Source organism: Lytechinus variegatus, chromosome 18, assembly GCF_018143015.1.
Source record: "Lytechinus variegatus isolate NC3 chromosome 18, Lvar_3.0, whole genome shotgun sequence".
Lineage (NCBI taxonomy): Eukaryota > Metazoa > Echinodermata > Echinoidea > Temnopleuroida > Toxopneustidae > Lytechinus > Lytechinus variegatus.
Window position 1 is genome coordinate 128,288 of NC_054757.1, and position 26,696 is coordinate 154,983.

The 26,696-nt window shown below is 38.2% G+C and overlaps 1 protein-coding gene across 3 annotated transcripts in view; it reads left to right on the forward strand.

Moving 5' to 3' along the window:
- LOC121431933 (protein FAM13A-like) overlaps positions 1–26,696 on the forward strand; it is a 205,311-nt gene that overhangs the window by 84,027 nt on the left and 94,588 nt on the right. For all 3 annotated transcript variants that reach the window (XM_041629710.1, XM_041629711.1, XM_041629712.1), the window contains exon 7: positions 7,712–7,806. In XM_041629710.1, the coding sequence (XP_041485644.1) occupies positions 7,712–7,806 (95 nt within the window). The remainder of the gene's footprint in view (positions 1–7,711; positions 7,807–26,696) is intronic.

The following is a 26,696-nucleotide window of genomic DNA, read 5'->3' on the forward strand; positions in this document are numbered from 1 at the left end:
GGCCGCCATATTCATGGAATTGTCATTATTGTACATAGATTCTGACACAAACATTCGTTTGCCACAAAAAATTAGTGTCATATATATGAAAGATTAAAGAATTAAATTCCACAAGTTGATACTATTTATGAGTGATGAAAACGTCGTTTGGCTGAGATTTTCAAGAAGAAATGTCCACTTTTACATTTTTCCCAAAGAATTGAAAATTTGCAAAATACATGATTTACCATAAATCTAGGGTAAATAAAGCAATTATCCTGAAATGTTCTAGAAAACTTTCTTAATATACATGTACAATTATTAAGCCATGCCAAAATGCAAAAGTAGGAAATGGGGTGACAAATCAGAAGTACCACAGAAACGGCCTCAAGTAAATTGCATTTTACAACTTGTAACCCCCACCCCCCACTTTTATCATGTCAAAATTTAAGCTTTTTGGTTCTCATGGAGGACTTAGCCAGACTTTGACAGACAGGCAATCAATCTCAAAACTCATTGGCAGGAAAAGTTTTAGCACATGTGCTAGATTTGGGCAATCTTTTGGAGCTATAACTTTGTGCCAATGTGATCTTGAAAGATCCTGTTCCAGAAGTTGTAAACTTTGGACTGTAAAAGCATTCTTGCTTGCTTCAAAATACCAGAGAATTTATGCTCTTTGAGAAAAAAATATCCGGAGTTTTCTGGTTGACATCCGGGCAACCATGATGGGACTTTCAGGTTGCCCACCGGCAGTTGGTGGTTGCCAATGGCACCTGGGCAACTGTTTATTTCAAGTGGATGGAATTTTCCTCAAGTGTGATCTGTTCCTTCCCAAGATTCCTCCGTTTGGCGTTGATACTTCGTAAGACCTGGGTTCCTCACAGACTTTGGATACTTTGGCTGGTATCCAAGTGTGGTCTCTGGGATGTAGAGCTCTGACTGTCCTACATGCATGCAGTGGTGGTAGATCAGAACTTGCATGTCGATCATGCACTTTCTTCATCTTGTCTTGCCTAATCAAGAGAAAATAAGTGGTAGTAGAATCGCTCGAGAAATAGTGACTTGGCAATGTGGTTCTGATGGGTCTACCAAATATCATTTCTCCTGGTGATCTCAAGTTACTGTTAACTGATGTTACTCTCAGGTTCATCATAGCTAGTTGACTGTCTTGGCCAGTCTGAGAACATTTTTTCAACAGATCTTGACTATAAGAATCATTCTCGCAGCCATGGGCTCTCAGCTAATCCGTTGGATCTTAGATAGAGTAGAGAAGCAGTGATGTGCTTGATATTCAGTCAGTCGGCAAGCCCCTGTGTTAATGAGCAAATCAGTCAGACCGCAGGTCCCTATGCTAATGAGCAAAAAGGCCAGATTCATCCAAATCATCTCGTGGCTGAATCCTCCTCCTTGCAAAATCTCGTGATTCGTGAGATTTCATTTCTCTAAAAATTTACCTGTTTTAACCTCAAGTTAAATGAAATATTATTGCACCATCAGATAGAGTAAAAGTTACTCTTTCATTTTGGTCATTTATTTTGTATACAATATTTTGTTAAATAAGTGAATTTCTGGCCTGAAAGTTTGCCTCAAAACTGAATTTTCTTACTCTGTTTTCTTTTGCAAATTGTGCAAAAATTTTTATTTTGAGCCTCAATGATATCTATATCACCATAAAGCTGAACTTCTATACTTTCTCACAATGCCACTCTTGATATGCGGCACCTTTTAATCGGGTCAAGATCACACTTTTCCCACCAAGGTACAAGACGAGATTTCTGAAATTTTGTACTTGCATGAAATCCAGAGTCCTGATTGGCTGGATAAGGTTCACAGAACAACAGGCGCGGGGTATTTGAGGAGATTACCACATGGGAAGTGTGACCTTCCCACGAACCCAGGCACTGGAACCGTTGGAATTTGCCACTGGGTGGTCTCTTTGACCAATCAGAGTGCAGTATTCTTGTTTTCAAACTGCTTTATGTACTTGGCAAATGAAAAGTGTGATCTTGACCCGATTAAACCAATTCTTATGTTGAAACCTATATCATTTCAAAGCATACATATTCAGCTTTATCATGATATAAAAATCGTTTGGGCTCAAACATAAATAAAGTGTGAAAATAGCAGCTTTTGTCAGGTGAAAATATTTATTTTGTAGCATATTTTAGATCAAAATTTTAACCTATATTACAAAATCTTTTAATAAATCCAAACACATGACCTGAAAGAATGATTCTTCTTCTTTACAATGGTACCAAATTCATGAAATTCGATGCACAATTAGAGCAGCAATGACCGAATGAAAAGAGGTGTTTTGGTCCGCATCAAGCTCATTAAATATGCAAAACATCTCAAGTCATGAATATCACTTGGATGAAAGAAGCCACTTTCTTGGGACCTGCAGTCTGACTGAAATGGGCCAGATTTATCCAAGTCCTCTCGTGGCTGAATTCATGTCCCTGCAAAATCTCGTGAATTGTGAGACTTTCTTTCTCAAAGAATTTAACCACTTTCTCCTGGAGTAAAATTGATTATTTTTGTACCATTGGGAAGAGTAAATGTTACTCTTTCATATTGATTATTTCTTTTGAATAAAATATTTTGATAAATAAGTGATTTTTTTACGAGAAAAGATGCATCAAACAGAAATTTCTTCCTCTGTTTTCACTTGCAAATTGTGCAACATTTTGTGTTTTCGGTACCAACATTATTTATATCATCAGAAAGCTCAAACTCTATACTTTCTTACAATGTCACTCTTGATATGTGGCATCTTTTAGATGGGTCAGCAGCCAGCTTTTTCCATCAAGATGCAAGACGAGATTTCTAAAATTTCTGAGTAACATAAAATCCAGAGTTCTGATTGGCTGAATAATGTTTTCACAACAACAGGCGCGGGTTATTTGAAGAGATTACCACATGGTGAGTGTGACCTTGCAGAGGCCCAGTGTGGGGAACATTGGAATTTGCCTGGGTGTGTGGTCTCTGTGACCAATCAGAGTGCAGTATCCTTGTTTTTGAGCTGCTAAATGTACTTGGCCTATGAAAAGCTGGCTGCTGACCCATCTAAGATACATCTTCTTATACAAATTATATCATATTAAAGCGTAGATCTTCAGCTTTATTATGATTTGAAAATCATTTGTACTCAAACAGAAATCAAGTGTGAAAACAACAACATTTGTTGCATGAAAAAAATCATTTTGTTTCATGTTTTATATCAAAAGTTTTCCCTATACTACAACATTTTTAAAGAATTCCAAACACATGACCTGAAAGAATGATTCTTCTTCTTTACAAAGATACCAAAAACATGAAATTTGGTTAATATTTAGAGCAGCAATGGCAGAATAAAAAGAGGTGTTTTGGTTCGCACCAAGCTCATTAACTATGCAAAAACCCTATAGTCATGAATATCACTTGGATAAAAGAAGCTACTTTTTCAGGGCTTGCCGACTGACTGTATTCCACTTCTTGCTCCCAGACTGCTGCCTTGCTGGATGTTTCTGGCATGTTTCACACTGCTTTATCAACTGGTTGTTGTCCTTGTTGACGTTTGGCCAGAATACTGTCTCACGAGCAAGTCGTCTGGTACTTTTGATTCCTATGTGTCCTACATGTAGGTGAAGTCTAAGGATATCATTCCACAGTGTCTCCGGTATGATGACTTGACTTCCCTTGAAGAGTACTCTGTGCAATACTCCGATTTCATTTCTGTACAACCAATACTGATTTTGGTAACTCTTGGATTGTTTCAGGCAAACCATGAGTAAACCATGTCATAATGATCTGACAAATTGATCATTAGCTGTTTCTCTCTGTAGTTCTTTCCTCTTGTGTTGACTAAAGAATATTAGGTCGATCTAATGCGAATCTTCGACCTCAGAACAGATCACTTCAACTCTGAAATCTAGCGTTACATCACATGCTTCCTTGGGATTAGAAAGTCAAGTTATCGGAAAGAATTTTGTCTTTTCCTGGTTGGTACTTGACACCTGTATCTTTGGACTTTGATAAGCAATCTCTGTAGACATGGTGGTGCACTTTAATAGGTTTTTTCGATTTCCAGTGGTCTGTGATCCGTTATGATCATCTTCATATGTGGCATGAAGGTCCATTATGGTAAAGGAAATTGATTTTGGTGTGCTTGGAGACATTGTTGCCATGGTAACAAAGAGTTTTTGTGGAAATAGCAAAGATGTCATTTTGAGCGCTCTACCAGCTGCACTTCTCTGATTATCTTTAAATAGGTTTTTTAATAGGTTTTTTCGATTTCCAGTGGTCTGTGATCCGTTATGATCATCTTCATATGTGGCATGAAGGTCCATTATGGTAAAGGAAATTGATTTTGGTGTGCATGGAGACATTGTTGCCATGGTAACAAAGAGTTTTTGTGGAAATAGCAAAGATGTCATTTTGAGCGCTCTACCAGCTGCACTTCTCTGATTATCTTTAAATATGGCATGAAGGTCCATTAAGCAAAGCCACCTGTTGGTTATGGTGTGGGCGGAGACATCGTTGCCATAGTAACAAGAGTTCTTGTGGAAATAGCATAGATATCCTTTTGAGTGCTATACTGGCTGTGTTTCTTCTCCACTCATCTTAAATTTGTCATTGAGGTCCACTATGATAAAGCAAAGCCACCTATTGATTTTTGAGTGGTTGGAGATTTTGACTTGGCCCTATTACATTGTACATGAGGCAGTCAGAATTATATAATACAGCAAATGTGCATCTACTACCAAAAGTGGAGATTCATTCCTTAACATGATAAAGGAAATGATCGTGCAAAAATAAATATTTGGTAACAGGGATTTAGTTTGGGGGCATCATGGTCTTGTGGTTTTGACTCTATTCTCTCATTCTGAGGGACATGGGTTTGATTTGAAGCCATGGTGTGTGTTCCTTCAGCAAGAAATTTATCTACATGTACATTCTGCTGCACTCAACCTAGTTGATGTAAATGGGTACCTGGTAGGAGTTTATTCCTTGTAAGACTGTAAAAGCCTGGATAGTTTATGCTGCATTACTAAAGAGAGCTTAGACTCTTCTGATAAAGTGTTAAGGGCTATACAGTGCGTATCAAAAAACGGGACAGATTTTAAAAGTCTATAAAATTTTTGTTTCAAATTATGATGTCTATATTTTGGTGTTAATAGGTGCTCTAAGGACTTATCTTTGAAATGCAATTAAAAAAATGAATTTTGTTCATGCTTGAGCGAACACAGGACTTTTCTGTTGGGGGTTCAAAAAGAGGCTTGCGCCAGAATTGCAGAATATATGTAATATGATGATCAGACTTCTTGCTAATCAGGAGAGTTCCTCTGGACCTTTTTATTAATTGTGCCACAATTTTCGAATTATGCTGTCAAATTTTATTTACAAATTTATTTATTTACTTGAATTATTTTTTTTCATTTAAACTTCTCTTACCTTTTAATTTTCCTTCATAAGTAACTGAGAAAAGAAGATTTTTTTTGTCAACCCAAGCAAGAAGATTTGCATTATTAATTGGAAAACATTGTGATTATTCAAATCCTTTTATTATATGAAACAAATTATGTTATGTACCTTTAAAAGACATGAATTTATTTTTCAAGGGGTCATTGATTCTTTGACCACGTTAAATTGCTTGACAGGAAACACAAAAAGGGATTCATGTCTTTCAATGACAGTGGTGTATTGAGTCAATTGTGAAGGAGCTATATATAGTAGATCGGGTAAAATGTATTAAAAAGTTGTGAGCGAGCGAAGTGAGCATGCAAATATTCCTACTTTTTGTCTCACCTGCGAAGCAGAGTGAGACTATAGGCGCCGCTTTTCCGACGGCGGCGGCGGCAGCGGCGGCGTCAACATCAAATCTTAACCTGAGGTTAAGTTTTTGAAATGACATCATAACTTAGAAAGTATATGGACCTAGTTCATGAAACTTGGCCATAAGGTTAATCAAGTATTACTGAACATCCTATTAAAGTTTCATGTCACATGACCAAGGTCAAAGGTCATTTAGGGTCAATGAACTTAGACCATGTTGGAGGAATCAACATTGAAATCTTAACCTGAGGTTAAGTTTTTGAAATGTCATCATAACTTAGAAAATATATGGACCTAGTTCATGAAACTTGGACATAAGGTCAATCAAGTATCACTGAACATCCTGCATGAGTTTCACGTCACATGACCAAGGTCAAAGGTCATTTAGGGTCAATGAACTTTGGCCGAATTGGGGATATCTGTTGAATTCCCATCATAACTTTGAAAGTTTATGGATCTGATTCATGAAACTTGGACATAATAGTAATCAAGCATCACTGAATATTTTGTGCAAGTTTCAGGCCTAATGATTAAGGTCAAAGGTCATTTAGGGTCAATGAACTTTGGCCGAATAGGGGGTATCTGTTGAATTACCATCATAACTTTGAAACTTTATTAGTCTAGTTCATTAAACTTGGACATATGAGTAATCAAATATCACTGAACATCCTGTGCGCATTTCAGGTCACATGACCAAGGTCAAAGGTCAATGAACTTTGGCCGAATTGGGTGTATCAGTTGAATTACCATCAAAACTTTGAAAGTTTATGGATCTGATTCATGAAACTTGTACATAAGAGTAATCAAGTATCACTGAACATCCTGTGCGAGTTTCAGGTCACATGATCAAGGTCAAAGGTCATGTAAGGTCAATGAACTTTGGCCATGTTGGGGTTTTTTGTTGAATAACCATCATATCTCTGTTAGTTTATTGGTCTAGTTCATAAAAAGTGGACATAAGAGTAACCATGTATCACTGAACATCTTGTGCGAGTTAGAGTAGTATTCAAAGTCAGCACTGCTGCTATATTGAACCGCGTGATGCAGGTGAGACGGCCAGAGGCATTCCACTTGTTTATTATAATATCAAATTTTGTGATAGATTTTGACATAATATTCAGAAAATCATATCACATTTTACTTTCTATCTTTCATTTCCTGTCCACTTTTTTTTGTCGTAATTTTGTTTTGAGGGGGGGGGGCATCCCGAGCCCCCGCCCATCTGTGTGGCACTGTTCAAAAGGGACCATAACCTTTGTAGCACACAATGAAAGGATTTGGAAAAAAATCCCCACTCTCCCATACTTCGATTAAAAATTGTTTTAGCTTGAAGGAATATTCAAAGCTAACAGAGAGCATATTAAAAAGAAACAACAGAACAATTTAAGTAAATAAATAGATCTGAAAATGAATTTTGACCGCATGATTTGAAAGTTATAGCAAAGATAATGAAAAGGATAAGAGGAAATCTGCTAATTAGCAAGAAGTCCGTTCATCATATTTATAATTTTATGCCATTTTGGCGCAAGCCTCCTTTTTAACCCCGGACAAAAACATTCCGTGTTCGCTCAAGCATGAACGCAACAAAAAAATTTTAATAGCATTGAAAGATAAGACCTTAGAGCACTTATTAACACCAAAATATAGACATCATAATTTGGAACAAAAATTTTATAGACTTTTCAAATCTGTCCCGTTTTTTTTTTGATACGCACTGTATAAGGCAAGAGTAATAATTCAATAAACTTGAAGCATTTTTCCAGGGTCAATATGTCAAGCAAAATAGTTAGAAAGCACTTAAAAAGAGAAGGCTCAAATTATTGACTGACATGTGTCATATATGCTGTTTAAAGAATTACATCACTTAAATAATAACTTGGTATTTGATTATTAGTCTTACATGTGATTTAATTGACAGGTACCACAGGATGAATTGGATATGAACTCAAACTATTCTGAAGTCTCAAAAGAAGAAGTATCATCAGGAATGCCACAAAATCAGGGATGCCTCAGGTATGTATCTTTTAAGCCTGGTTCATACAGTTTGTGTTTTAAGATGCATATTGTTGTGTTAGCCAGAAAAGACAATATGTCGCCTAACGCAGTACGCTACATGTATGTAGGCAAAATCTTTGGTTGCAATCGCATTTTTGCCTGCCTACAAGGTCATGGACAAAGTTGCATGCAGTAAAGCAAGGTAATTCCAGGTAATTTGAGCACTAATGCAGTGTTAATACCTGTGCTCGCTGTTGTTTGTCTTGTGCCTCCTTGGTTGCATTTTTAGAAGTAGCTGGGCTTCCATAGGCTTTGACAAATGGGGGCTGCTCTATCTTGGTAGCTGAGGTGATTGACGAAATATATGTAGCATCAGTAATATCTTCTGAAAACAGGAAAATGCCTGTTGTAATCCCAGATTTTAAGGAGCGCTGCTCTCAGATGTCATTTGACTACTTTGAAAGAACTCCTGAAGACATCTCTGTAGAAGATAATTGGATGTCTTCAAGACTTCTCTTCTGTTGATCATATCTCATATTCCCTTCAGGAACTTTAGGCCCAAGACAAGCCACATGTATATAACCCTAAAGATCATACAGTAGATGAATAGGAGGGACTGACTATATATTACATGAAAGATCATACAGTAGATGAATAGGAGGGACAGACTTTATTTACCCGAAAAATCATAAAGGAGATGAATAGGAGGGACAGACTATATATTACCTGAAAGATCATACAGGAGATGAATAGGAGGGACTGACTATACATTACTTGAAAGATCCTACAGGAGATGAATAGGAGGGACAGACTGTATATTACCCGAAAGATCATAAAGGAGATGAATAGGAGGGACAGACTATATATTACATGAAAGATCCTACAGGAGATGAATAGGAGGGACTGACTGTATATTACCTGAAAGATCCTACAGGAGATGAATAGGAGGGACAGACTGTATATTACCCGAAAGATCATAAAGGAGATGAATAGGAGGGACAGACTATATATTACATGAAAGATCCTACAGGAGATGAATAGGAGGGACTGACTGTATATTACCTGAAAGATCCTACAGGAGATGAATAGGAGGGACAGACTGTATATTACCTGAAAGATCATACAGGAGATGAATAGCAGGGACAGACTATATATTACATGAAAGATCCTACAGGAGATGAATAGGAGGGACTGACTGTATATTACCTGAAAGATCCTACAGGAGATGAATAGGAGGGACTGACTGTATATTACCTGAAAGATCCTACAGGAGATGAATAGGAGGGACTGACTGTATATTACCTGAAAGATCCTACAGGAGATGAATAGGAGGGACTGACTGTATATTACCTGAAAGATCATACAGTAGATGAATAGGAGGGACAGGCTGTATATTACCCGAAAGATCCTACAGGAGATGATTAGGAGGGACTGACTATTTATTACCTGAAAGATCCTACAGGAGATGAATAGGAGGGACAGACTGTATATTACCTGAAAGATCCTACAGGAGATGAATAGGAGGGACAGGCTGTATATTACCTGAAAGATTCTTCAGGAGATGAATAGCAGGGACATACTATATATTACATGAAAGATCCTACAGGAGATGAATAGGAGGGACTGACTGTATATTACCTGAAAGATCCTACAGGAGATGAATAGGAGGGACTGACTGTATATTACCTGAAAGATCATACAGGAGATGAATAGCAGGGACAGACTATATATTACCTGAAAGATCCTACAGGAGATGAATAGGAGGGACTGACTGTATATTACCTGAAAGATCATACAGTAGATGAATAGGAGGGACAGGCTGTATATTACCCGAAAGATCCTACAGGAGATGATTAGGAGGGACTGACTATTTATTACCTGAAAGATCCTACAGGAGATGAATAGGAGGGACAGACTGTATATTACCTGAAAGATCCTACAGGAGATGAATAGGAGGGACAGACTGTATATTACCTGAAAGATCATACAGGAGATGAATAGGAGGGACAGACTATATATTACCTGATACCCCTTTCATAAACCCCATTAAAATGAATTAGGCGGCTAATAGCAGCATAATTTGGTCGTAAAATTGGAGGAGGACAAGAGTTATCCGCATTACTCTGATGCTGCTATTATCCGCATAATAGCAGCATCGGGACAAGATTTTGAGTTTATGAACGCATTTCCAAATTATGCGGATAATTGCCATGGTGCGGTCACAAGGTCACCCTTTTCCAACACAACCGCATCGGAGGGGGCGTGTCCAGTTGTCATGGCGATTATCCCCCTTTTTCAGGACGGGCGCTCGTAAAAATAATGCGGCTTATTTTCGGAGTTTATGAACGCAATTTTTATTGAATTATCCGCATTACTCTTAGGCGGCTAATTGGAGGATAGGTTTATGAAAAGGGTATAAAAGATCATACAGTAGATGAATAGGAGGGACTGACTGTATATTACCTGAAAGATCCTACAGGAGATGAATAGGAGGGACTGACTGTATATTACCTGAAAGATCATACAGTAGATGAATAGGAGGGACAGACTGTATATTACCTGAAAGATCCTACAGGAGATGAATAGGAGGGACAGACTGTATATTACCTGAAAGATCCTACAGGAGATGAATAGGAGGGACTGACTGTATATTACCTGAAAGATCCTACAGGAGATGAATAGGAGGGACTGACTGTATATTACCTGAAAGATCATACAGGAGATGAATAGGAGGGACTGACTATACATTACTTGAAAGATCCTACAGGAGATGAATAGGAGGGACAGACTGTATATTACCCGAAAGATCATAAAGGAGATGAATAGGAGGGACAGACTATATATTACATGAAAGATCCTACAGGAGATGAATAGGAGGGACTGACTGTATATTACCTGAAAGATCCTACAGCCTGTCCCTCCTATTCATCTACTGTATGATCTTTCAGGTAATATACAGTCAGTCCCTCCTATTCATCTCCTGTAGGATCTTTCAGGTAATATACAGTCAGTCCCTCCTATACAGTCAGCTTTGTCTACTACTTGTCGGGCTGGCGGTAAGCAAGTCCAGTGGGTCTGGATGGGTCGATGGCGGCGCCCGCTGGGGGAGATTCGCCTGCAAGGCTTCCAAGATCCAACTACCCACCTCGGCAGGGTCTGGCAATGAATGGACTGACCGGTCACAATCCTGGGCCAGTCGGCTCTTTTTCTGAATAGGAGGGACAGACTATATATTACCTGAAAGATCCTACAGGAGATGAATAGGAGGGACTGACTGTATATTACCTGAAAGATCATACAGTAGATGAATAGGAGGGACAGGCTGTATATTACCCGAAAGATCCTACAGGAGATGATTAGGAGGGACTGACTATTTATTACCTGAAAGATCCTACAGGAGATGAATAGGAGGGACAGACTGTATATTACCTGAAAGATCCTACAGGAGATGAATAGGAGGGACAGACTGTATATTACCTGAAAGATCATACAGGAGATGAATAGGAGGGACAGACTATATATTACCTGAAAGATCCTACAGGAGATGAATAGGAGGGACAGACTATATATTACCTGAAAGATCCTACAGGAGATGAGTAGGAGGGACTGACTATACATTACCTGAAAGGACAAGTCCACCCCAACAAAAATTTTATTTGAATAAAAAGAGAAAAATTCAACAAGCATAACACTGAAAATTTCATCAAAATCGGATGTAAAATAAGAAAGTTATGGCATTTTAAAGTTTCGCTTATTTTCAACAAAATAGGTATATGAACGAGCCAGTTACATCCAAATGAGAGAGTTGATGACATCACTCACTCACTATTTCTTTTGTATTTTATTATATGAAATATGAAATATTGTTATTTTCTCGTCATTGTCGTGTGAAATGAAGTTTCATTCCTCCCTGAACACGTGGAATTCCATTATTTTAACATTTTGTGCTTCAGGCAAGGAGGTCCTAATCGTCAAATTCGTAAAAATTGTTGAAATATTGTATAATTCAAACAATAAAAAACAAAAGAAATAGTGAGTGAGTGACATCATTGACTCTCTCATTTGGATGTAACTGGCTCGTTCATATAACTATTTTGTTGAAAATAAGCGAAACTTGAAATGTCATAACTTTCTTGTTTTACATCCGATTTTGATGAAATTTTCAGCATTGTGCTTGTCTGATTTTTCTCTATTGATTCAAATCAACATTTTTCTGAGGTGGACTTGACCTTTAAGATCATACAGTAGATGAATAGGAGGGACTGACTGTATATTACCCGAAAGATCATACAGGAGACGAATAGGAGGGACAGACTATATATTACCTGAAAGATCATACAGTAGATGAATAGGAGGGACAGGCTGTATATTACCTGAAAGATCATACAGGAGATGAATAGGAGGGACAGACTGTATATTACCTGAAAGATCATACAGTAGTTGAATAGGGGGGACTGACTGTATATTACCTGAAAGATCATACAGTAGATGAATAGGAGGGACAGACTATATATTACCCGTAAGATCCTACAGGAGATGAATGGGAGGGACTGACTATACATTACCTGAAAGATCATACAGTAGATGAATAGGAGGGACTGACTGTATATTACCAGAAAGATCATACAGGAGATGAATAGGAGGGACAGACTATATATTACCTGAAAGATCCTACAGGAGATGAATAGGAGGGACTGACTGTATATTACCTGAAAGATCATACAGTAGATGAATAGGAGGGACAGACTATATATTACCTGAAAGATCATACAGGAGATGAATAGGAGGACAGACTATATATTACCCGAAAGATCCTACAGGAGATGAATAGGAGGGACAGACTATACAAGATGTACAACGTCACATGCAGATTTGGAAAAACAAGGAATAATTTACTACACTGTGCTATACTTACTTATACCATCTCTCAAATAGCCACTGGTAAAAAACTGAAAAAGGCTACCTATAAAACCCGCTCGCCGCATATAAGCCTCCCCTTTCGTTACCACAACGTCGCTGAGTACACTTGAAACGTTAAGCCACTGTGCTTCAGTACCTTTCTTTATGACTCACGATGTCTGAAGAAATAACTGACATAAACATTGATAATTTTCAAGCCTCCCCCAACCCAAGAAAACTCAATAAAGGGGAGAAAAACTCGGTCAAGACAAAGCCGAGGGCCAATATGTCGGCCAAGACAAAGCCGAGAAATAATAATAGCAAAGATGATAAGGCGGCATATACAAAGCCGAAGCACAAGAACCCTAACACTAATAACCCAGCCAAGACAATGCCGGCTGATAACACTTCACAATCAGACACCCAGTCCCATCGGCGGGAGGTAGACAAGGATATGGATGAATCGGAAGAGACTGTTTACACTCCTTCCGATTGGGGTAGCTCCTCATCAAAGAGTGGGGCGGGCAAGAAGTGGCCTCATGATGACCACTCGTGTTCTAATGACAATCAGGCTCGAATTAACGACCCACTACAACCCCCTGTAATTCAGAAAAAGAGCTGACTGGCCCAGGATTGTGACCGGTCAGTCCATTCATTGCCAGACCCTGCCGAGGTGGGTAGTTGGATCTTGGAAGCCTTGCAGGCGAATCTCCCCCAGCGGGCGCCGCCATCGACCCATCCCGACCCACTGGACTTGCTTACCGCCAGCCCGACAAGTAGTAGACAAAGCTGCACAAGACAACGGGCTAATGAAAACTCGACTCATTCTAGACGTAGAGAGAAGTCTAGATCGCCTCGTACCGGTCGCGGAGTGGGGGCTAATGATAACTCGCCTCGTACTAGCCGTAGAGAAAAGGATTTTTCCATTGTGGGTGAATCTGATTCAGAATTCGATTACCACCGACCTGTTACATCTCGCAGAAGAGTTTGGGGCGATTTCTCCCCATCAAATTCTAATAGCAGCCCCGTGCATTCTCTGCCAGCTGCCCAGCATATGGGATTCGAACGAGGAGAATCACCATTAGACCGGCCCAGGGCCAGGCCCAGAGACCCTCTTTTGCTAGTTCTAGCTCCAGACCCCAGCCCCAGACCAACAATGAACATAGGGGGTCATCACTCTCCTTCTTCCCTTGCTCTGGTGGCGACGCCAGGAATGAAAGTGGCCGCAGGGAAAGTCAGAGGAAACCTCGGGGTGGGGGACGGGGCTGCCAGGCCCACTTTCAGCGCACCGAATTCAGGGCCCCCACTCATAACCGGGACTTTTGACAATCAAACACTAGTCTTTCCCCACCTTCAGCAAGTCCCAGTAGGGGGAAGACTATTTCTTTGCTCACAGAACCGGGAAAAGGTAACCAAAGACAAATTTGTTCTAGATATAATAAGTTCGGGATACAATCCAAATTTCCCAAGAGTAATTCATCCTTCCCGTTTTCGACAACAGACCCCCATACCAAGGGATCCTTCACGCCGAGAGGCTCTCCGGTCAGAAATACAGTCACTACTCCAGAATGGAGCTATCATAACAGTCCCAGACCACAATTCCCTCATCCTCTTTACCCCGTTTCCCTGGTAAAGAAACACTCCGGGGGTTTCCACATGATAATCAACCTAAAGAAGGTAAACAAACTCCTTCCAGATCAGACATTCAGGATGGAATCCCTTACAACCATCCTACCTCTGATAAAACCCAACCAATGGGCAGTCACCATAGACCTTAGAGACGCTTACTATCATGTCCCCATAGCCCCAGAGGCCTGCAAGTTTCTGGGCTTCAAAGTAGGAGACGTTTGCTACCAGTTCTTAGCCCTTCCGTTCGGCCTAAAGCCTGCCCCAAGGATATTTCCCCAACTGGTGAGAGTCCTCGCTGCAAAGTTAAGAAGGCGAGGCATTACTATCTTCTGTTACGTGGACGACTGGCTCCTCCTTGGCCCTTCCAGGACCACTCTTGCCTACAACGAAAGCATTTTCTGATAGCTGGCTTTGGATCTAGGGTTTCTGATCATCGAAGAAAAATCAAGGTTCACACCAACAACATCACCAGAGTATCTAGGGGGTGATAATTTCCATCCCAAACTTAATAGTTCAGCCTTCCCCTCACAGAATAAAGAGGATTCAGTCAGTAGGTGTAGAGCTCTACTCAATCTCATACTCGCCAGCCAGAACTTGGCAAATTTTCCTAGGCCTATTAGCAAGCCTAGTGGATCTAATCCCACAGTGCAGACGACATATGAGGCCACTCCAACTGCACTTCCTGAGACACTTCAGGCCCAGAATTCACCCCAGGGACCATCTTGTTCCCATGACAGATGCGATGATGCATGCAATTCATTTGTGGTCAGCATGTCGATTTCTGATCCAAGGGAAGCAAACTCAGAACCCAAACCAACTCTCACCCTAACGACCGATGCTTCAAAGCTGGGTTGGGAAGCACACATAGGGAAATTCAAAGCCTCCGGCCAATGGCAAGAAAGAGATTCAGCACAGCATATCAATGCTCTAGAAATGAAGGCGGTTGAACTGGCTCTATTTGCCTTCCTCCCCCAAGTTGCCAACCAGTGCATTCTGGTGAAATCAGACAACAGCACAGTGGTCTCCTACATAAACAGGGAAGGAGGGACAAGGTCACCTACTATCTGCTTCCTGACATTGGAAATTCTTGCATGGTGCCAGAACAATCGCATAACCCTAAAGGCTTGCCACATCCCACGGAAAGAGAATTACATAGCAGACTTTCTCATTCGGGGAAGTTTTCTCCCGTCAGAATGGCAACTCAATCACACCATCATGGAGAGAATCTTCAGTCAGGGCGACCAGCCTCAGATAGATTTATTTGCATCAGCCGTTAACAAGCAGCTCCCGATTTATTGCATGAAGCATCAATAATAATATAATAATAATGGTATTTTATTCAAAGACTGTTCGCAGCAAGAGCTGAATTGTACAGAACTTTTACATTAAAAAACAACATAAAACATAACAGTATCAAAATAGAATTATAAAAGTACACAAAGCATGAAAGATATGTACTATCATTAATACTTTGGGGGTTAATATGAATGAACAGAATATTTTCAAATATAAGTAATTGCAGAGATTTCAAAATTTGATATAGTACATGTATACGAGGAAGCGGATTAGAAGGATTTATGACGTAAGTGAATTGGATTGGATAAATTTGACTTGAGGATATCGATATTTTGAATTAGTGACGTATTCAGAGTATAAGGGGAATAGAAGTGGGTAACAATGGGTAAATAATTAGAATAAAGTTTTATATACAGAAAGTTTTGTATACTTATTTTGTTCTACTGAAACATGACAGATAGTCGCTGATTATTCAAATTCAATAATAACTAGATCTTAATTCGTCATGCGGACGAATTAGGTGGTCTGTCTTTATTCTTGCCATCATGATTACTATTACCATGTTCATGCAGATCAATATGATATGATGATGACGGAATGTTCATTATGGATGGAATACTTGTGAAAGATGGAAGATGATAAAGCACTGTGAAAAGGGACTCTTTGATGTATGACAATACATCTGATATGGAAAAATTTAATTATAATCTGTTTTATCTTGGAAATTTAAACTTTTATACCTTTTAATTATCATAAAGGATCATGTAAGAGGTGGTAAAAAAATTGGAAAAAAAATCCTGTTTACCCCAGGACTTGAACCTGCTCCCCCGAGAAAGCAAGTCAAATGCGTTATCCATTGAGCCACGATATTCCCCATAGAGATTACACGTAAGCAAATTTGAGAATTAAAATTCCAATTTTGCAAGCGAAATACAGGCATGATCCCGGCATCTGATCAAAAAATGGAGGGCACGCATGTGAAAGAATAGAATCTCGGCTACAACATACTAAAAACACAGGGAAAACTGACAAGAAAAATGGAGATATGGCTCACGAAATAGAGGAATGTCGAATCTAGTTTTGAGAAAAAGTCATGTCCCATAGAGATAACACACAAAATACATGTGATATGAAAAAAAATTATAATCTGTTTTATCTTGCTAAATTTAAACTTTTATACCTTTTAATTATCATAAAGGATCATGTAAGACGTGGCAAAAACAAAAAAAAAGGAAAAAAAATCATCTTGTTCACCCCGGGATTCGAACCTGCGCCCCCGAGAAAGCAAGTCAAATGCGTTATCCATTGAGCCACGATATTCCCCATAGAGATTACACGTAAGCAGTTTTGAGAATTACAATTCCAATTTTGCAAGTGAAAAACGGGCTGATCCCGGCATCCGATCAAAAAATGGAGGGCACATTTCCGAAAGGGTAGAATCTCAGCTACAACATATTTAAAGCTCAGGGAAAACTGACAAGAAAAAATGGAGATATGGCTCATGAAATAGAGGAATGTCGAATCTAGTTTTGAGAAAAAGTCATGTCCCATAGAGATTACACGCAAAATGAGGAAAAATGACATGTCTTTATTATTTGCAATTTTTCAGGATGATCCGTTTATCAAAATGAAAAATAAAGGCAATAATTCATGAAGAGTAAGACCTAAGCTACAACATATCGAAAATTGGGGGAAAATTGACTAATATTCATGGAGTTACAGCCTAATTTGCATAATTATTATGACGTCATAACAAGGAAAACGGATATTTTGACTTCCGACGCCATTTTGATAACGTCATGATCAAATTGAGGGACACTGGTTACATGAATTTGAGGGACACTGGTTACACGAAATAAAATCTACAACTCATACTCTATCGATATATGAAAAAAAATTGGGGGTCAACGGACTATTTAAAGAGCTACAGTGAATTTTCAAAAGGCATGTTTTTGCACATATATGGCCTATAGTGAGAGCTCGCGCACACACGTGCTGCAAACTTTAACGGGTGTTAATTTCGTTATTAATGATCGTAGAAGGTCGATCAAGGTATCAAATTGCTCAGAATTTCATTATCAATTAAATGATGTTAAAAAAACGGTGTTTCTGTGTTGCGTTCAGGCGTTACGCGCGGAAACGCACGCGCAAATTTTTGAAATGCTTAAAATGACCTGAAACTTACCCAAAAAATTTTATAGGCCATTTTGAGAATTTTTTTACCTTTGACGCGCGCATACGCGCGCGTCATGACCTTTACATGACCTTTGATGACATTGACAGTTGACATTTGACCTGAAGTTAATGTCATGTAAATATTGTTAATTTTTGATAATTGATAATGAAGATATGATCAAATGAAGAATTTTACAAAATGGCTCGTAGATGACGTCATCATGACCAGATGACCTTAAAAAGCTTAGTATGCCGTCTCTATGATAGATTCTATATATGACAGAAAAATCAGCCAAATTGATTCAGCCAATTCGGAGAAAAGTTGGTGACAAACATAGGTGATAAGAATAAATAAAGAAAGAAAGAAAGAAAATTCTGACGAAATCAATAGGTGATCTGTCATAGACCCACCTAATAATAAGAAAATTCTGACGAAATTAAGAGACTAGAATTTAATTCGTCATGCGGACGAATTAGGTGGTCTGTCTTTAATTTGGCATCATGATTACTATTACCATGTTCATGCATATCAATATGATCTTCATGATGACAACGGAATGCTCATTATGGATGGAATACTTGTGAAAGACGGGAGATGATAAAGCACTGTGAAAAGGGTCTCTTTGTTGTACGACAATACATGGGATGTGAAAAAAAGTAATAAAAATCTGTTTTATCTTGCTAAATTTTAACTTTTATACCATTAAATTATCATGAAGGATCATGTACGAGGTGGTAAAAAGGAAAAAAATGGGAAAAAAAATCTTGTTTACCCCAGGACTCAAACCTGCGCCCTTTAGAAAGCCAGTCAAATGCGTTATCCATTGAGCCACGATATTCCCCATAGAGAATACAATTTTGAGAATTACAAATGCAATTTTGCAAGTGAAAAACGGGCATGATCCCGGCATCTGATCAAAAAATGAAGAGCACACTTCCGAAAGCTCAGAATCTCAGCTACAACATTCTAAAAGCTCAGGGAAAACTGACAAGAAACAATAGAGATATGGCTCACGAAATATAGGAATGTCGAATCTAGTTTTGACAAAAAGTTAATTCCCATAGACATTACACACAAAATAAGGAATAATGACATGCCTCTTTTCATCGCTGTTTTACGCAATGATGCATTTCTCAAAACGAAAATTTATGTCAACTACAGAGAAAGAGTACATTCTAAACTACAACATATCAAAATCTGGGCGAAAAACGATCTATATTCGAGAAGTTACAACCAAATTTGCATAAATTTGATGACGTCATTTTTGAAAATTTTTTTTTAGTTTAGGTGCCATCTTGATGACGTCACGATATAATTTAGGGACAATGGTGACATGAAATCAAATCTACAAAATTTAACAGGTGTTAATTTCGTTATTATTGGTCATAGAGAGCTAAATTGGGTATCAAATTGCTCACAATTATATTATCAATGCAATGATGTAAAAAAAAAACAGTGTTTTTGCACTGCGTTATGGCATTACGCGCGGAAATGCGCTATGCGCGCGCACGCAAATTTTTGAAATGCTTAGAATGACCTGAAACGTACTCTAGTTTGGTCAAAAAGTGATTTTGAGCATTTTGAAATTTTGACGAGCGCGCATGACCTCCAGGTGACCTTTGATGACATGACCTGATGACCCTTGACCTGAAATTGATGTGATGTAAATATTATTAATTTTTGATAATTAATAATGGAGATATGATTGATAATGTGATTTTACAAAATGGCGCCTAGATGACGTCATCATGACCTGATGACATCGAAAAGCAAATTTTTATGTTTCCATGAGAGACCCTATGTATGGTATAAACTTCGATGAAATTGATTTTGTCAAACTCGAGATAACTTGGCGACAAAAACCTTGCCATTTAAAAAAGAATAAAAATAAGAAAATTCTGATGAAATTAATAGGTGATCTGTCAAAGACAGACCACCTAATAATAGTAAGGGAGCCCATCCATATTGCATTGGCAGCGTGCACCCCGCGAGCGTACGCTTGCACACTCTAAGACGGGATAATAGCGTCGGCCAGCGGCAGCTAGCTGCGATAATTAAAGCACAATAGAACTCACATCCGCTCTCGCAGCTCCCCCTGTGCCTGCTGCCGCTCGCTGCCATACTTTATGTTGCATGTGATTATAGATTTAATCCTCAGCTCGCTGCATCTAGCGGCAGCTAGCGGCCGCTAGCTGCGCTGTCGCTGCCCCCATTTCTATCAAAATTCGCAAAGGCAATCTCACCCCGCGCCGGCCACGGCTAGCCTTCAATTCCGCGACTCGCTCTGGAATGAAGACCCGGAATGAAGAGTAAACATGTACGTCGTGGTGCCTGTACTAGTTCTACTTGTCGTGCTACTCGACTTCAAATTATTACATTTAAAAGCATGATAATGAAAGGCGTTCCTCTTTTATGTCCGTATCGAAGCATTTCATGCAAGCACGCTCTATTGGAAATGACTACAGCTAGCTAGCGATAGAATATGCTCGGCCGCATCGTGTCGCATGGCGACCGAGTACTACAGATCAACACGTGCGCATCATTAAAATGACAAAAATTCTCGATATCGATAAGTCGATGGTTCTCAACAGTTTCCGTTGTCAACGAACTGAACTGAAAATTAACCCCATCAATAGAAATACTGCCGATTTCGAAAATGTTGCAGCTTTCGAATTGAGATTGACACGGAAGATTCACACATGAAAAATAAGTTGAATTAATGACTTTTTTAACGTATGATTTTGGGACCGGATACAGATGGATTACACGCCTATTTTATCCCGTTTTATCCGAACGTCAACGTTGCTTCTTGGCACTGACAAAAATATTAATTCCCGAGCATGAAAATCAAGAAGCGCAAGACAAACCGTTCGTTTAAAAAGAATATTAATGATCGAGCAGTTGCACGAATGGTACCCATGCATAGTTTTTTTTTACCTCTATTAAGGCCATAGTTTGAGACATCTTGGTATGAATAGGCCTATATCATCAAACTCGCCGGATAATGTCTGCCAAGAGTGTATAACTAGAGGGGTAGGCCTATTCATCTTTGCCACGGGAAGATTAATATTTTTAGAACATTTATTTTTTTTCTGACAGAGGCCAGATAAAATGACACAATATGAATATGATGCCCGAATGTAACTAAATTAGTGCGAACATTGATATCAACGGCAAACTAAATTTTGGAGAATGATAATGACGCCATATCATTAAACACGCTAAATCGCAAATCAACAAAATGTCTACTTCTTTTTCTTTTGTTAGACATACTGCCTTACTTTTTATGTTGGTTTGAAATACTTCCTTTTATGATATTTTTGTTTTGATTTTTTGACATTTCGATTTTGTTTCTGACATCGTATAAATTGTTTGGGTATATTTATGTTGGATTTTTTGTTTAACTTTTGCCGAATTTTTGATATTGTAGGCACATTTGATTCTAGAAAATTATTGTGAACGCAATCTGCTTCTGTTGGACTTTTTTGGAAAAATAGGCGAATTGTATTTCTTCCAGGAGAATAAAAGTTTACATTGGAAGGTTTTAATTGATTTCATGATATATAATTTCCACTTCAAAACAATTTCAAAAATACGTCTCGAACGATCGTGCATTAATCTAAGACTAAGATGTTGAGTACTTTTATTCCAACGTATTTCCCTTTTATTGGAAAGATAAGCGAATAATATTCATTTCAGGAAAAAGAGCTTATGGTATCTGAAACAAATTCTATATAATTTCCACCTCAAAACAATTTTGAAATACGTTCCGATCGATCATGAGCTGTGATCTGAGAGTTGAGACCATTTATCTGATGTATTTAGGACTTATATTTCTGACTTAATTGAAAATATACGTGAATTGTACTTCTTTTTAGGAGAGAGTTTATTCTCAAAGGAAATTAAATTATTTCAATACAATTTCCAAATCAAAACAATTTTGAAATAATTTCTGTCTCGAACGATTTTCAATTAATCTGAGACGTTTAAAATTTTTATTTTAACCCTTTACCTCTTACCGCGGACCTAATAAACCGGCCAAAGTCAACGATCAGCACCATTAGCGTACCTAATAAGGGGGGGGGGCAGACTGCCCCCTGACGAGTCACAACACATGCAAGTGACGTATCCCTGCCCCCCCCCCCCCCCCCCCCCCCCGACGAGTCCAAAGTGATCCCTGACGAGCCATAAGTGACCCCTCTCCTATGTGAAGACTTTTTTTTGCTTGTCAATTTTTTTTTACCATTTATACCTCGGTCACATTTGCTCTATGGCGGCTGTACGGCGAGTCGGAAACAGCCGTTTTAACATTTTTGAACCAGCTGCATATAGGTGGTTTGTATATAAAACAAATGAATAAACGGCTGTTTTAATTCGCCTTACGGCTGCCGTAGATCAAATGTGACCGAGGTTTAAGTCTCGGTATAAAAATCAGTACTTTTCAGTACCAAGGATCTTCAATACTGTCTTTCTAGGCACGGGATTAAATCCGATCAGCCTTTCATCCACCAGTTTTCTATAGTGCGTTAACAATTCCCTAGTGACGCTAAAGACCACACGCAGAGGGGGGATTGCGGGGGCGTTAAGGGTCGAATGCAAATTACAAACGCCGTCTTTTGATCGCTCTATATCATTTCGAGCAGGAACAATAATAAAAAAAACCCGGATGTGCGGTTTAGTAGTCCATATTTTTTTTTTCTTATTAAAAAAAAACATTGAATGAAGAAAAAGAAAACGCTTGGGATCCAGATGACATCCCCATACAAAACATCTAACTTTTGAAAAAAAAGTGAAACTGTATGATACTCATTGTAATTTCCATACTGCAGTATTTGATAAATCCAATCATTTGAGGCCTATTTTTTTTAGTTTAGCAACATTTTGTGAATAAATAGGCTAGGGCCATTACACACATAATGGGAACTGATACATGTGACAATCCTTTTTTTAGTGCCGCATGTTGTTATTCAAATGAGGAAACTCTTCACCCTCTATATTTTATTATGAACATGATGAATGGGTGCTACTGCGTATTTCGCGAACCGATTCCATTGTTGGATGCATGGAATATCTCTGTCGTTCTTTGATTTTCGCCATCATTTCCGATTGATCATGTGTTGATGTAAGAGCGATTGTTTTGAGGTGCAAACAATTTAAGATAAATTTCATATATCTTTAGGACTGAATTCATGTTCTCTGAGAACATAAATGACACTTTCCCGGCAATATCGGAAAGGCAAATGAAATGGAGTTACAAACATCTCAAATTAATGCAGGATCGATCACGCATGATTTTAAATTTAATGCGAGTGTAAACGATTTAAATAACTGATATTTCCGTATATGGACGAACCCATGTTCTGTCAGAAAAAATGAAATGACTAATTTTCCCGACAAAGTCGAAAAGGCAATATTTTAATGGATTAAAAGTCGCAAAATTTCTTATTCTTGATCCAATCCGACATGAGATGAAAGTATTTCAGTATGGAATATTGAGTTAAAAGATTTCCTCTGTCAATAAAAATATATTTTAAGACTTTCGATGTGGAAATAATTGATTTTTGTTGTGCTATGAATACCTAAATCTTCCAACAACATACGATTGTTGTTCTTGGTCCGACCCGTTATAAAATGATGGTCGACTTTAAGAAAATCATAGATATACCTATATACAGAGTTTCGATCTAGCTGATACTTCTAAAAGGTTTCGAATCGGAAAGAGATCCGACCCGACATAAAATGGCGATATAAAATTGACAAATATCGAGTTCATAAAGATCTTGAATTATTAAAAATATACTTCTGAAGAGTTTTGGAACGGAAAGAATATAATTCGCACTACGCTATAATGTCTACATCTTCTAACAACATGCAATTATTGCTTGTTCTTGATCCGACCCGATATGAAATTAAGTATACAAAAAAAGTTACTCCTCCCCGTAATCAAAATTACCCTGCCGCCGCCCATCCTCCTACCCCGGATGGCGGGCAAGGGGATTTAAAAAAACAGTAATACATATATAATGATAATATGACAAAATATATTTTGCGTTCAGAATTTTATGTTGCTCTATATACACAGCACATGGCGGTAAATGAACGTGGACTGAAAAAGGGACGACATGTTCTATTTCCACTCCATGCAGAATCATTGCCACTTTCGTGCCATTTCTAGTTAATTGATGCATACGCAATTGTTGATGATTATTTTACATCTCGTCTTTTTCTAACAATTTTGTCCATTAGGCGTCGCTTTTCTTCTGTGTCTAATTTGTCAACAAGGTTAGAGCTGCAAAATATGTTGCAAATGTGCTTTTATCCTCTCAACGATAAAATGCGAAGGAACAATAGATTTAATTCCTTATAGAATTAGAGCTATTGTGACAAGTTCGGGCAACTGGCACTTCGTCATTTCACAAAGGAGTGATTAGTGCCCATGATCGAATTCATTGACCCTGAGCTTCATTGAAAACATTTACGTTAGCATCTCGTTTTTTTTTTGTCAGGACGACCTTTGTGCTTTTCTTGGCAAAAATAACAATTACAAGAATTCTTTGAACAGGAGTGAAAGCAGGAAGCCTGACCAGGTTGACGTTATTCCAAATGGTGCAAAAATAACCCAAACATGAAACTACAATGAGCACGCAATATTAACAGACGAACATTATATTTCAAAAGTGGTTTGGGTTATTATAATTTTGTAAATGTAATTTGAAAAATCGCGAGAGCAAAAGAAAGTTTAAAAACAGAGAAAAGAACGCAAATACAATGAATTGAAAGATGTGAAAAAAAAACAAGTATGAAAAGTAGATCATGAAAATTTAAAGAACGGGATTTTAAAAATAGCGACCAAGCCGACCATTATATGTTTTGGGTAGTTGGACATCAAACATGTCGGGGGGGGGGGGGGGAAGAACACGTCCTTCCAAAAGTCAGTTAAGCGTAGGGGACACAAAATGTCATACACCCCACCCTCTCCCTGGCTCCCCCAACAAATGGAAGCTTTATTCATTTGATTATTTACGAACGCTCTCTAAATGTCAAAACTATCAAAATTGTTGAAGATATGCCTTATAGAAAATTCAAGCGCGCTTCGTGTCGTGTTTTCGTGCTTGCACCATTTACAAAGGCCAAATGAAATCTGATCTTAGTTATATAGCAATATAATGAGGCATATCTTTTAAAGTAGCTGAAAGGGCAGCTAGGCATTGTGGCCCGGGTAAATCTATTAGTGCCCTAACTAGTATGGACTTGGTTGTATACCCCCCCCCCCTGATTTTTAAGTTTATCTTTCTTTTAATTATGTTAACAATTTGCAAAGATTTTGTATCCCCACGCCGATACAAAAGGTAAGTTATAATCAAAGTTCTAATAATCCCGCCTTCTAAAAAGCTATTCTTTTTAGATGCCTATTGACATTACCGCCCTAAAAATATAATATGTACATAATTATACCAAAGGGCTATTATACTTTGTTGATTTCAACGTGCCCAGGATTTTATAGGTCTAATAATTTTCGACACCCAGCCCCCCCCCCCCCCCCCCGTTTACATCGAACAATTTTTCAAAAGATTCTAGTGTTGGATGACTTTTAAAAGCATTAAAATATTATAAGAGGGCAAAAAAGTAGACTCCACAGGATGTTCTTTCTTATCCTCTTTTAAGATTAACTGATTAAATGCCTAACAATGGTGCTGTTTAAGTCATTAAAGATCAAAGCGGCCATTTGCTTTCACAATATAATGCGCGGCAAGTTCTTTTCAAAGAAAGTATCCGACGTAGATTATATTGATTAATTATCATTGAAGGGTCATGGGCGTAGCGGACATAACTATTCTGCGAAAGATCCTGCTCTTTTCATTGCGCTTGAGCGTTTTTCAGACTACTCGTTACAATGGGCTTCTAAATTGATTAATTGTGTATACATTGCACGAGTATGGAAACATAATGAATTGCGAAGAAGCACCATTACACTCACCTGCTGCGACAAAATAATCCAATGATTATGTAAAATGAATTTTGTAATTTGAACCATCAAATTAATGGCAAGGCGAATTATATCATTCTAAAACAGGAACAAGCGATTATCGTGCATTGGTGGAAGAAATAGTTAATTTTTAAGCAGGGTTAATTAGATATATATGAATTCTTCCACCTTGAAACGTACTAGAAGTATTTATAAAATCATTTATTAGACAGTTTTTGGCTCAATATTTCGTACATTTATGCCTTTATTTCGTGTCGGAGCAGAAATAAACACACAAGCGATAATCGTACATTGTTTGAAAATACCGTAGATTATTGCGAAAGGCAGTCAGATGCTTTCCGCCTCATAACTATTTAGAAATCTACGGCCTATTTTATCTATTAACATGCCAAATATTTTGCGTCATTTCATGTCGGGTCGGATTCAAGATCAAGCTATCATCGTACATTGTTCGAAGAAAAGAAAAGTTATTTCATTTCCGCCTTAAAACTATTTTCGAATAATCTAGGACACATGTTATCTGTCAATGTTCCATATATTTTGTTTTCTGGTCGAATTCAAGAACAAGCGATTATCGTACATTGTTCAAAGAAATACGTAATTATTTCGCAAGTTTTATTATATAAACACGAATCTTTCCACCTAGAAACGTACCAGAAATATTTTCAAAACCATTTAAGACACTTTTTAGCCCAATATGTCATTTTTTATACCTTCATTTCTCGGTTCATTTCGTGCCAGAGCGGAAACAAACACGCAAGCGATAATCGTACATTGTTGGAAAATGCCGTAGATTACAACGAAAGGTAATTGGATTCTTTCCGCCTTAAAACTATTTAAAAGTATATTTCGAATAATCTACGACCCATATCTATTAATATTCCATATATTTTGTTTTATTAAATGTCTGGTCGAATTCAA